Source organism: Lepidochelys kempii, chromosome 6 (assembly GCF_965140265.1).
Source record: "Lepidochelys kempii isolate rLepKem1 chromosome 6, rLepKem1.hap2, whole genome shotgun sequence".
Lineage (NCBI taxonomy): Eukaryota > Metazoa > Chordata > Testudines > Cheloniidae > Lepidochelys > Lepidochelys kempii.
This window is the reverse complement of record NC_133261.1, coordinates 12,321,628-12,334,397: the sequence shown is the minus strand read 5'-3', so window position 1 is coordinate 12,334,397 and position 12,770 is coordinate 12,321,628. Positions and strand designations below refer to the sequence as shown.

At 62.1% G+C, this 12,770-nt stretch overlaps 1 protein-coding gene across 6 annotated transcripts; it reads left to right on the top strand.

Annotated features, from left to right (window-relative positions):
• Window positions 1-324: 324 nt before the first annotated feature.
• MTCH2 (mitochondrial carrier 2) lies at window positions 325-12,744 on the top strand. 6 transcript variants are annotated; one of them, XM_073346674.1, is made up of 13 exons: window positions 327-475; window positions 3,425-3,509; window positions 4,306-4,412; window positions 4,847-4,873; window positions 5,244-5,300; window positions 7,873-7,930; window positions 8,205-8,256; window positions 8,461-8,520; window positions 9,531-9,624; window positions 9,980-10,027; window positions 10,535-10,602; window positions 12,235-12,310; window positions 12,538-12,744. In XM_073346674.1, the coding sequence occupies exons 3-13, from the start codon at window positions 4,317-4,319 to the stop codon at window positions 12,622-12,624; spliced, it is 723 nt and encodes a 240-aa protein (XP_073202775.1). In that variant the 5' UTR covers window positions 327-475; window positions 3,425-3,509; window positions 4,306-4,316; the 3' UTR covers window positions 12,625-12,744. The 6 variants fall into 6 exon arrangements, with proteins under 6 accessions (XP_073202774.1, XP_073202777.1, XP_073202775.1 ...); XM_073346675.1 differs by having other exon boundaries at window positions 386-497; XM_073346673.1 differs by lacking the exon at window positions 10,535-10,602 and having other exon boundaries at window positions 325-475.
• The last annotated feature ends 26 nt before the right edge of the window (window positions 12,745-12,770 follow it).

Sequence of the window (12,770 nt, the reverse complement as noted above, 5' to 3'; positions counted from 1 at the left end):
CTTGGGCGGGGGCAGCGCGCGGAGCCCCCTGGCTGCCCCTACACCTGGGAGCCGGAGCGGGGACGTGCCGCTGCTCGCGGGAGCCGCGCGGAGCCAGGGCGGGCGGGGAGCCCGGCTTAGCCCCGCTGCGGGGCAGACCGGAGCCGCCAGGCCCCTCTTCCCCCGGCCGTCCCGGTCGCCCGCCCTGGGAGCCCCGCCCCCCCCACGTCATTCCGAGATGTCCGCCCCGCCTCCGAAAGCCCCGATTGGACCATTTAAGAAAGCGGGAAATGACGATAGCCGATGGGGCGGGGGACCGGAAGTGGAAGAAACGGTACCCGGAAGTGGCCGTCCACCCTTTTGCCCTTTTCGGTGCCGGTCACGTGGGAACGGCGCGGTGACGTACCCGGCTCGGCTCGGCTCGGCTCGGCATGGCGGACACGGCCTCGCAGGTGCTGCTGGGCTCCGGCCTCACCGCGCTCTCCCAGCCGCTCATGTACGTCAAGGTGCTGGTGCAGGTGAGAGCGGGCCGGGACCCCGCCCCCCGGGCTCCCCCCAGCCCCCCCGCCGCGCGCCGAGCTGCCCCCCCCCGGCCCTCCCCCGCGCGCAGCGACTCCCCCCCTCCCCCGCGCGCCGAGCTGCCCCCCCCCGGCCCTCCCCCGCCCCCCGGGCTCCCCCCAGTCCCCCCGCCGCGCGCCGAGCTGCCCCCCCCCGGCCCTCCCCCGCCCCCCGGGCTCCCTCCCCCCGCCGCGCGCCGAGCTGCCCCCCCCCCCGGCCCTCCCCCGCGCGCCGAGCTGCCCCCCCCCCCCCGGCCCTCCCCCGCGCGCCGAGCTGCCCCCCCCCCCGGCCCTCCCCCGCGCGCCGAGCTGCCCCCCCCCCCCCGGCCCTCCCCCGCGCGCCGAGCTGCCCCCCCCCCCCCGGCCCTCCCCCGCGCGCCGAGCTGCCCCCCCCCCCCCCGGCCCTCCCCCGCGCGCCGAGCTGCCCCCCCCCCCCCCCGGCCCTCCCCCGCGCGCCGAGCTGCCCCCCCCCCCCGGCCCTCCCCCGCGCGCCGAGCTGCCCCCCCCCCCCCGGCCCTCCCCCGCGCGCCGAGCTGCCCCCCCCCCCCGGCCCTCCCCCGCGCGCCGAGCTGCCCGGGGCAGGGCGCGGCTGGGCCGGTTCCCCCCGGTCTGCGCCGGGCGGTGGCTCCGCGGGGCGCTTGGCCCGCCCCAGCCTCTGCTCCGCCGCTCCCCGGGCCGGCGCCCCAGCCCCCGGGGCTGCGCGGTCCGTGGCCGGCCACCAGCGGCGCCGCGAAGCCTCCGCCCAGCCCCGGGGGTTCAAAGCCCGATCAGCCAGTCGGGGCCGGGAGGGACGCTGCCCTGCCGAGCAGCCCCGGGCCGATCCGTGCGGCAGCTCCCTGCCGGCTGTGCAGGCCCCGGTGCCCACTCACAGCCCAGGGAGGAGCCCCGTTCTCTGCTCTCCCTGCCAGCCGGTATGTCTGTGCAGCACCTAGCACGGCCGGGGGGCGCGGGCTGCGACAGAAATTATCCAGACCCAGGACTCAGCTCCCCGCAGCTGCCTCCCATACGGAGCCTGGAGAATGCCAGAGCCACTGATCCCAGAGTACCCAGGCAGAGTCCATAACTGCCCCCCCTTTGAAGCTACCACGACTCTCTCCTGCCCCCCACCCGCCCACGATCCCCGGTTTGCTCAGGCCACAGTGAGAGCACCCAGCAGTTGCTGAGACCATTTACTCCTAGAGAGGTTGAAACCACGGCACAGAAACCCAGGGACCAGGAGAGCTCCGCACAGCCCCATGAAGCAGAATCCACTCAGTCACAGGGAGGGGTTTCTGTCCCTGGCTCCCAAGGCAGAGTCCTTGCTTGGGGAGCCACTGCCAGGAGGGGGCGGGGAAGACGTCTTTCTCCAGTGCAGGATTTCGGCCTTGCTGGGGAAGGTGGCCGGGCAGGAGCCCTTGGGACCGGTACATAGCTCTCTCCTATTGTAGAAGAAATGCCTCTTTCTGGGCTTTGCTGCCATCAGACACTCAGCAAACTGCCTGTCGCACTCGCAGGCCATCCTGCCGCAGACGCTCTGAGAGCGGCACTCTGTCCCTGATGGGCTACATGCAAACTCATAGGGCTGCCACTTCACTCTCCCCCGGCACTCTAAGGAGACCCTGGCGTGGCGGTAGCAGCAGTCATGGAGGAAGCAACACTGGTCCACTGCGTCTCGGGGTGTCCCGGAGCCCCCGGTTCCACAGTAGCACCCATACAGGTTGAGAGCAAACAGCGGGGTCCGCAGTCTCTGCCGGTAACACCACAGAGTGAGACCCAGCTCCAGAAGGCTGCGTCTCCCTCGCCTGCTGCTTTGAGCCTCATGGGCAGACTGTGACAACAAGGTCACCAGCACTAGCCACATAGCGAATTTCATTGCGTCCGTGGGCATCTGCCTTGGGGGAGCCTGAACGGTCGGGTGCCCAGAGTGGCTGGGTCACTTTCTGCCGCTCTCTCCTCTGGTCCTGTGCTCCGTAGAGCTGCCCAACTCCCTTCTGCTTTACCTGGTGACACTGGCTGGCTGTCAGGTCTCAGCCCAGGGTAGGAGCTGTCTTGGGCCACCATTGGCTGGAAAGAGGCGACATTCCAGCTGCAGGAGAGCATTTAACCCTTGAGCCCCCAGGGCAGTCCCCTGTATTCCCAGACAGTGGCCTGATGAAAGTATCTTACTCTAGGTCTGCAGGGCATGCGAGTGCCAGTGGAGAAACCCCTTGAAATCATTGTAAAGCAAAACCCATTTATAACCCAAGGAGCAGCTGGGAGGTCAGCAGAGCTGCCTGCAAGCCAGATTGCTGGGCATGACCCACGCTTGTCAGGGTCGTGCACCAACTCGTTCTGTGTCTAGCAGGTGCCCCGCCCTTAACAGCGTTGTATCTAATCCAGTGTCTGGATACCAAGGATGATAAGTGAGAGCACCAGAAGTGTGCAGGGCCCTTCACAGATACCGGGTCCCTGGCCAGAGGGACTTTCCATCTTCCCAGAGTAGGTGGCATGAATGAGGATGGTATGCTGTGCGCTGGAGGAAGCGGGCCAGGGAGTGGGGGTGTTGGGGAAGGGTATTGCCCAGAGATGGGAGATGATTTAATTCCGGCTTGGTCCTTAATTTTCTTTGGGGAAAATAATTGAATGTATTTGTGACTCTCCTGTGCAATTCTAAAGGGCAGCCACCGGGGCTCGCGGTCTCCCAGTGTCTCGCTGCCAAGGGGTTAACCCCGAGGCCGAGCTGAATCCCTCCCACTGGCAGACTGTGGAGGCATTTGGGTCCACCACTAAATATAGCGTCTTTGGCTTCTGAACCCTTCAATTAGCTGCAGGGCACTGACAGTCCCGGGCCGGAAGGAAGCACCAGAAAATCACCAGGCTTTGATACGGTCCATGGGCAGATTGCTGCAGACTGTCTGTTTGTTTTGAAGGTGGGATATGAGCCGCTTCCTCCAACCCTGGGCAGAAATATATTTGGGCGACAGGTTTACCAGCTACCGGGACTCTTTGCATATGGTGAGTCCCTGTCTCTGGCATGCATGTGGATTTGGGGATAGGGCAGGAAAGGAAGCCCCCAAAGGGTGGGGGTTGTAGTTACTGGTGTAAAGATGGGGGAGCCCTCTGTGCCTGGGGAGTGAGGCAGACCTCTCTGTTGTTCTGGATTTTCTGGGGGGATCCCACCCTTGGGCTGGCCACCAAGGCTGGTGTGTTCTGAGGGAAGGAGTTTGATTTCACCTCCAGATACCCTGTTGCCCTGCAGAGAGTGCACTGAGCTGGGAACCAGGGGACAGGAGTTCAAATCTCACTTCTACTCACAGCTGTCTGTATTTCCATGCACTTCACAGCCCTTATCTCACTGACCATGATCTCGTACCCTATCCCTAGCAAGCGGACAAGCATTAGCCTTCTCTCTAACAAAGGCATTTCATGAAGGGCTGGGACTAGAGTCCTGGTCTCTAACATTGCTGACCCACTGCCTATCAGAATGAATGTCCCAAACATATGTGCCTTGGTTAGCCTATCGCAAAGTCATACGCTACCCGCCTCCCCACCACGTTCTGCTGCTGTGCGCCCTGCTGGCAAAGCATGTGTCAAGTCCCCTTTGTGGCTGGCCCACAGAGGATGTCCCCATGACCCCTGTAGCCCCCGTGCTGGAAGCCTGCCTCTCTGAGGGCTCACGGGGAGGGCCAGGGCCTGGCAGTTACACATGAAAGAACAACTCCTGTTCCTGTAATCACACAGCAAGGAAATGTCCTTTAAAATTGGCTGGGGCAGTGGGGTCGGCGCCCCTCATACTTGTGGTGTTTCACAGCTAAGCACATTATGAAGATAGACGGAAGAGCTGGACTCTTCAAAGGGTTGACTCCCAGACTCTGCTCAGGCGCCATCGGCACCATCGTGCACGGCCAGGTGTTACAGGTACGCCGGGCGGGGCTGGAAGGCCGTAGCAAGCCCCTCGCAAGCGGCTGCTGCCCCAGGCTGTCTGCACGGCTGCAGCTGGCCCCACCCTGAGGGGGTTGGGTAATTATCCAGGTCCAAAGGGGGTCCCTTGTGCTCTTGCTCCACACAGACGAGGCGTCCGGGGGGCTGAGTTCTGGCCCAGCAGGGTGTCGGCTCCTCTCTTAGGGCTCGCTGTGGTTTCTAGTGGGTCCCGGGGCTGTCTTCCCCTATGGGAATGTTGGAGGCCACTTGCTGTCAGTCCCCATAACATTCTGACTCAGCCCGGCCTACCCAGGCAGCCGAGGGGCAGTGAAGCCCTGGTGCTTGTGCGCCCCTCCCTGGCTGCCTGGGCCAACGAGACCTCCATATCCCAGTGGCCTTTGCTGTGCTAACTCTGTCCCCTTGCTCCCTAGCGGTACCAGGAAGCTGACCAGGAGGAGGTACGTTGGAGTTGGTTTCTGGGTCCTTTCCCTTGTAGGCACCTCTCCAAGCTCTGCCCTGCCCTGGGGAAAGGGGACATGGTAGGAACGTGCCCTGTCAGGAGCACAGGGGGTTGGGAGATGTCCACTCATACAAAGCCTGGTGTGGTCAGGGAGGTGGGGGGCTGGGTGGATGGGCCCAGCGAGCTGCAGGGTGGGCCTGGACTGAATGGCTTTTAGATGCTACTGCACTGGGAATATCGAATAACAAAGGGGACCAAGGCAGGGCCTGCTGCTCTCCATGCTGGCTCTGTGGGAGGGGGCAGTGTCATTTGGGGAGTGGGTAGGGGGGAGCTCTCCTACCTCAACCTCTCTCATGCCCTCTCCCCAGGAGCCTGGGGCCAGCCTTAAGGAGCCCGTGTCCTCGTGGGAGCAGGTCATCAAGGAGGTGAGCGAAGGCCCATGCCCAAGGGAACTTAGTGGCCAGGGCAGCATGTGGGGCTTGCGGATCCTCCATTGCTGGAGCTGGATCCCTCTGGGATGAAGTGTGTGTCGCACTGTCTGGGGGGTTCACGTCCATGAGTGCCTACCTCAAGGCAGACTGTCAGAAATGGGGCAGCCACCCCAGAGTGTGTGCTAGAATTAGATTTCATCAAATATGAGCTCCTGGATACCTGTAACTGTCTGACTATGGAGTCACAGGCAGTCCCCTTAGACTCTCCAGCCTGTCTTGCCATGCAGGCAAACTGGACTTAGTGATACATGGTCACTTACTTCAAAAATCACACCACATTCACGTTGCTTCCAGTCCCAAGGGACCAGTCACTTATCCTAGATCAGTTGGCACCCTGGGTCTTACACTAAAGACAATGCCTGAAGCCAGTCCTGTAATAATCTATCTAAAGGTTTATTAACTAGGAAAAAGGAATGAGAGTTTTGTACAGGTTAAAGCAAGCAAACATACACACCATTGAGTTACCATCTGAATCCCAAGAATGACAGAGCTGTAATGAGCAACAATTCAAAGTGTCTTTCCGGGCAGCCCCTGGGGATCTCTGGCTTCAGTTTAGAGTCCCTGGCCCTTCAGAGTTCAAACAGCCAAAAAAGGGGGAAATTTTCCTGTGGCTTTGTCTTATTTCCTTCATTCAGCTCCCAAGCCCACAGGACGAGCTTCCTTGCACCTGGCATTTGCCAGGTGCGATAGGGCCATTAACCAGTCCTATGAATCCTTGATGGCCCATCTGATTTTGCTAGTCCTTGCGGTTGGGCGGGGGACAATTCCCGGGCTTGAGTTCACAAGTTCAGGGTGAACGTTTTCAGAGTTCTAAAGCAAAATGTACCTATTTCCTTGCCACCTGGAATACAGACACTACAAGTGAGACGAACATAGGCAGCATTGTATAAGCGTTTCATAGAGTCTAAACACTACATTTTGGAATTTGGGAGGAGCAAGGGTTGTTATAGCAGGGATTAGAGAGAGGCAAGACAGAACTGGGGGGAGGTGTCAAATCAGTATCTTAGATGTCTGTATATTAATGCGAGAAGTATGGGGAATAATCAGGAAGAACTTGAAATGCTAGTAAATAAACACAACTGTGACATAGTTGGTATCACAGAGACTTGGTGGGATAATACGCATAGCTGGAATATTGCTATAGAAGGATACAGCTTGCTCAGGAAGGACAGGCAGGGAAAAGGAGGAGGAGTTGCCTTATATATTAAAAAGTATACATTTGGACTGAGGTTGAGATGGAAATAGACTTGTTGAAAGTCTCTGGGTAAGGATAAAAGGGGTGAAAAACAAGGGTGATGTCATGGTAGGGGGTCTACTACAGACCACCTAATGAGGAAGAAGAGATGGTTGAGGCTTTTTTAAAACTTAACAGAATCATCCAAAGCCCAGGACTTGGTGGTGATAGGGGACCTCAACTACTGCGACGTCTGTTGGGAAAATGACACAGATTATCCAACAAGTTCTTGGAATGTATTGGAGACAATTTTTTATTTCAGAAGATGGAGAAAGCTACTGAGGGAGACTGTTTTAGATTTGATTTTGACAAATAGGGAGAAACTGGTTGACAATTAGAAAGTGGAAGGCAGCTTTTGTGAAAGTGATCATGAAATGATAAGGAATGGTAGGAGGGAGAACAGCAAAATAAAGACAATGGATTTCAAGAAGGCAGACATCAGTCTGGGATGTATTAACAGGATGAAGTGAGCTGTAGCTCACGAAAGCTTATGCTCAGATAAATTGGTTAGTCTCTAAGGTGCCACAAGGACTCCTTTTCTTTTTGCGAATACAGACTAACACTGCTGCTACTCTGAAAACTACCAGACAGGTGACCTGGTCTGGGCTTCAGCTACAAGGTTGTCGGTTCTTAGCTAACACCTGCAGCCTGGGCAAGAGCTGGTGACTGGCCTGCCAGGGTCACAGTCTGCATCCTCATCTCCCTCTGCTAGAGCCTTCCCTTCTTGGCCCAGCGAGTCGCCCCCTTAGCAGGGTCTTGGCTGCCACCCGCTCCCTGGGGTGCCCATTGTTCTGAACCTCTCTCCACCCCCCCTTGACCATGGCATCATTCCCCTTCCCTCCTTTCCTGAAACCTCTTGACACATGCCCCTGCCCCACACGCCACATTTCATCAGCAGGGCAGCCTTCAGGCACTGCCTCCTGCTGCACCCCAGGCGCATCTGGCTGTGTGGGGCAGAGACCCAGGCTTGCTCCTAGAGCTAGGCGTCCAGTCGCCGATGGGCTGTGTTGGCTTTGGCCATGTGCCAGTGGCATGTGTGCTGTGGAGAGTTGGCTCCTGGCACCTCCCATAGCAGGCAGCCTGGGAGTGCTGAGACTCGTCTGCCCCCAAGCGGCTCCCCCGCAGCATTTCCACCAGCCCCCCACTGCCCTGCCTTCTGCCGCCCCTCTCCTACCACCCCAGGGCCATCTCTGCCGCGGCCCTTCCCCTTCTTATTTGCTCTCCGCTGAGCACATGTCCTGGCTGAGCCCTAATGGCCTGTGTCTGTTCCAGACTTCCCGAGAGATGGTTGCCCGTTCTGCCGCAACGCTAGTCACCCATCCCTTCCATGGTAGGTACCCAGCGCTGTGGGGGTGGTTGGGTGGGGCTCACGCCCAGCCCTGCTCCGTGGGATCCACCCATGGAGACCAGTGCTGGGGTAATTCAGGACCCAGCCGATCCTCAGCAGAGCTCCCGGCTGAGTGAGCCTGTGACCCCATGCTGATGCCCTGAGTTCAGAGGTCCAAGGTTCCCGGTGTGCCGTGTCTGACCCCACAGGACTGGGGTGGCGGGGGTGCAGCCCGGCTCCCCCATGCTGACCCTGCTGTGTCTGGCTCTGCCCGCAGTGATCGCGCTGAGATGCATGGTGCAGTTCATTGGCAGGGAGACCAAGTACAGGTAAGGGCCCGGTGAGAGGGGTTGGGACCAGGGGTCCTGCAGGCGCTGCCAAGGGAGTGGGTAGCTGGTGTGGTCTGGGGGGGGGAGGAGGGGTTGGCACATGGGTGGCTGGCAGGGGGCAGTTGAGGATATGGTAACCCACAGTCCCTTCCCTCGGGAGCCACATGTGACAGCATCTCTCTCCTCTGTCTCCCGTTGGCCCAGTGGCATCTTCAGCCCCTTCGTCACCATCTACCGGGAAGAGGGCATCCTGGGCTTCTTTGCGTGAGTCCTGCAGCCAGGAGGCAGTGGGAGCCCCTGGGAGGCGGGTGTGTGTGCCCTGCAGGGGCGGGAACGGGGGGAGGGCACCCTTGGGAGGCAGGGGGGTGTGCCCTGCGAGGGTGGGAACAGGGAGGGAGCCCTTGGGAGGCGGGGGTGTGCGCCCTGCGGGGGTGGGAATGGGGGGAGGGCACCCTTGGGAGGCGGGTGTGTGTGCCCTGCGAGGGTGGGAACAGGGAGGGAGCCCTTGGGAGGCGGGGGTGTGCGCCCTGCGGGGGTGGGAACGGGGGGAGGGCGCCCTTGGGAGGCGGGGGTGTGCGCCCTGCGGGGGTGGGAACGGGGGGAGGGCGCCCTTGGGAGGCGGGGGTGTGCGCCCTGCGGGGGTGGGAACGGGGGGAGGGCGCCCTTGGGAGGCGGGGGTGTGCGCCCTGCGGGGGTGGGAACGGGGGGAGGGCGCCCTTGGGAGGCGGGGGTGTGCGCCCTGCGGGGGTGGGAACGGGGGGAGGGCGCCCTTGGGAGGCGGGGGTGTGCGCCCTGCGGGGGTGGGAACGGGGGGAGGGCGCCCTTGGGAGGCAGGGGTGTGTGCCCTGCGGGGGTGGGAATGGGGGGAGAGCGCCCTGGGGAGGGGGACAGGCGCCGTTGGGAGGCGGGGGCCCATCCAGCTTGTCAGGGAAAGCAGCAGGGACTCTGCTGGCCAGGCTCCTCCTGTGGCTCAGAGGAAGGGGCCATGAATTCTCATCCCAGCTCCTCCTCTGGCCACTGCTGTTTCTGGGCCCTGCGTCACAGCCCAGGGGTCTCCCAGTCTCCCCCTGCTGGCGAGGAAGTTAGGGCAAGTCCCTGAATCTCGCTGTGCCGCAGGCCCCACATGCTGTCCGTGGGGAGACTCGCCCAGGATTGTGGGGTGGGGCCCAGCTTATCCTTGCAAGAGAGGGGCTGCCCCTTGTGCTGGAGGAGGCTCCTGCCAGCCTTGGCCCGGGGGGCACCCTCTGCTCACTCACCTGCTGTGTTTCTTTCAGGGGGCTCGTTCCCCGGCTGCTGGGCGATGTGCTGTCACTGTGGCTCTGTAACATGCTGGCCTACCTCATCAATACCTATGCACTGGAGAACGGGGTAGGCCCCTTCAGCATCGCCCTGGTGGCTGCCCAGGGTGTGGGGCCTGGAGGCAAACGGAGTTCGGGGGGCACTGGGAGGTGACCCGCTCAGCCTGGGAAGGTCCCATCTCTGCTGGGCCTGGCCTGCGCTCCCCTTTGTGTGCTGCCCTCCCAGCACCGAGCCGGGGAGCCTATCCTAGTAGTGGCTGCGACCCACATGGGGTGGTTTGGGTTTCAGGCCCTGGTGGAGCCCAGCGTGCAGACTCGGTGCGGGGAATCGGGGCAGAGGCAGCCCCCTGTGTCTGGGGATGGAGGGGCTGGGCTGTGGCAGGGTGCAGGGTCTCCTTGTTCAATGCGGTTCCTTCCCTCTCTAGGTCTCCACCATGAGCGAGATGAAGAGCTACTCCCAGGCTGTCACTGGAGTGCGTGTGTAACCCCTACTCTCCTCTTGGGGGTGGGGGCCAAGGGTAGCCCCACAGAGCTGCCCTGGGGTGGGAGGGAACCATGGGGGGGTGAGGTTGGTGCCCTCATATGCATCTAAATCACTAGCTGGTGCTTCATGGTGGGTGAACTCTCCACCCGCTAGTGCACCTTGGCCTGGCCCCACCCCCAGGGCTCTGCCCAGCCGGCCCCCTCCCCATGGGCATGTTGTGCCCACTGCCCTACCCATCCAGCCCATGTCTGTCCCAAGCAGGCACTGCTGCCTGGCTCAGACCACGTGCTCTCTGGTGACCTGGGAAGGGAAGGACAAAGACCTCCTCTCCCAGGAGTGAGTCAGTGAGTGCCAGCGAGCTCCCTCTCTGGGCCAGGGCCCTGCTGAGATACCCTCCCTCTCTATTCCTTGTGGTCCTGGGGCTGGGGGTCTCCAGGCGGGGCTGCGAAGCCAGCACCCCGCCCTGCGAACTGTGGTCCATCTCTCATGCCTGCAGTTCTTCGCCAGTATGCTGACGTACCCCTTCGTGCTCGTCTCCAACCTGATGGCCATTAACAACTGTGGGTGAGTGCCCCGCACGCCGTCCTGAGCCAGCTGCACCCTCCCCCTGCAACTCGAGGGCTCCTGCTCCAGCCCTGAGGAGTAGGGGACACGGTGGCTCCTGTACAGGAGGCAGGGAGACGCAGCATCTCCCCCCACACATCCTATAGGGTTTTCTCTGGGAATCCGGAGCCAGGCTTCCCAACTGAGCTCCCATGACGATGTTCCGGCCCCTCGGGGGCTGGGGAGAAACCCTTCAGGGGGGAGCGGAGTCGCTGTCAGTGGCTGCTGGTGTGGAATGTGAACAGCTGGCACCGGCAGGCGAGAGGGCTCTGCCCAGCCCAGACATGGCACCGGGTGGGTGGCTGGGGACGCTGAAGGCTGCGACGTTCAGATACAAGGAGGTGGCTTTTCCCGCAATATGTGAGGGGCCTGTGGAGCTCTCTGCCACTGGAGGGAGATGAGGGAGGTTCAAAGAGGGACTGGACCGTTGGAGGTAGAGCACAGCTAGCCAGAGCTGAAGGGCGCTGAACCTCCTGCTTTGAGCTGGAGCCCATCCCCCAGGGAAGCTGAGCTGGAGCGGTGAGTGAAAGTGGCAAAAGCCCCTGTGTGTCCACTGTCAGACTGGGGTAACGGCGCATCCACGCGTCTGGGAAGGGAAAGGAGCCATGTCAGGGAGAGGCACCTTCCCCCAGGGTAGCTGCAGCCCTGCTGGGGCTGGTGCTGGGAACAGATCACCCCCCACCTGCAGAGTCATCCCCCGTGAAACACCTCTGGGCCTAGCGACTCGACGGCAGAGTGGGACGGGGGGACACATCATCCCCTCCCTGCTGCAGCTGGCAGAGCCGCGATCCTGGGCTCCGGCCCCATCTGTGTGTGTTTGTCGTCCGTCCGTCCGTCCCTCTCCCTGCCCCAGCCTGACGTGGAGCTAGTCCTGGCTGCGCTCGCAGCTCACTCCCTGTCTGTCACACAGGCTCCTGTGGCTCCCCTCTTCCCCAGATGCTTGGCAGGCTCTTGGGCTCCCTGGCCATGGCCCTGCAGCGCCTCCCCTCCCGTGTCACCCTCGGCTGCTTGCCAGGAGCGAAATCGCAGGTTGCAGCCTCCCAGAATAGACCTGGGCCTGTTTGGGTGCGACAGCCTGTCCCTGTCCGCCCTGCAGGAGCAGCTGGAACTTGGTGGGGTGGGGGAGGTCTGCGCTCCTGAATCAGCCCCCGACGCGCCCCCCCCCCCCACCTCCAGGGGAGAGTTGCTGCTGTGGCCCGTGGCCATCTCACTAGGGAGCATCGGCTCTGGCCCCAGGAGGAAGGCTGCTCTCCTGGTACCCGTCTGCCCCTCTGTAGTGTTGGGGGTAGGGGCAGGAAGCTCTGGCCATGGGGGAATGGACGGGGGGCAACTGGGGGTCTTGGGGCCTGGCTGAGCTGCCTGGCTCGGGGCCCTGTTAAAGCTACGTAGCTCAGAAGGGCTTGGACAGGAAGTGGTGCTGGGGACGCCAGGGAGGGCTCTGGGAACAGGCTGCAGTGGGGTGGCCGGCAGGGGGTGACCCAGCTGCTGTCCCCGGGGCGACTGGCTGCTGCAGAGGCCTTGGCGGGGCCCTTTGCAGGCTCGGAGCAGGGCTGTCTCTCACTGCCACTCCCTCCCCCCTCTTCTCTCTTGCAGGCTGGCTGGTGGCCTCCCCCCCTTCGCACCCAACTACTCCTCCTGGTTAGACTGCTGGAGCCAGCTGCTCAAGGAGGTACGTCCCAGCCTCACCCCAGCCCCTTAGCGTGGGGACGGAGTGTGTGGGGAAGTCGGGCCTGGCACTCGTCACGGGGTGGGGGTTATAAAAGGGTTGGGGTGTGCTGGCCCTGCGGCGTGGGTAGGAGGGCTGGCAGACTGGGGCCTGGGTGCCCTGCCTGGGTGGTAGGCAGAGGGAAGGAGGGCAGGCCACCCTGACAGCCCTCTCCTCTCCTCTCCATGCAGGGGAACATGAGCCGAGGCAACAGCCTGTTTTTCCGGAAGGTGCCTGCGGGGAAGCTGTACGTGTGGGAGGAGAAGCGGTTCCGCTGAGGCCGGAGCTGGGCGAGGGGCCAGGGGCCAGGCCCGGGGCTGGGCCAGATGCACTGAATGATGGGAGAGTGGTGATTTCTATACAGTTTTTTAAATAATGATTCAATCTTGGGAAATGGAGACTGCGCAAGTCTGAGATTCAGTTA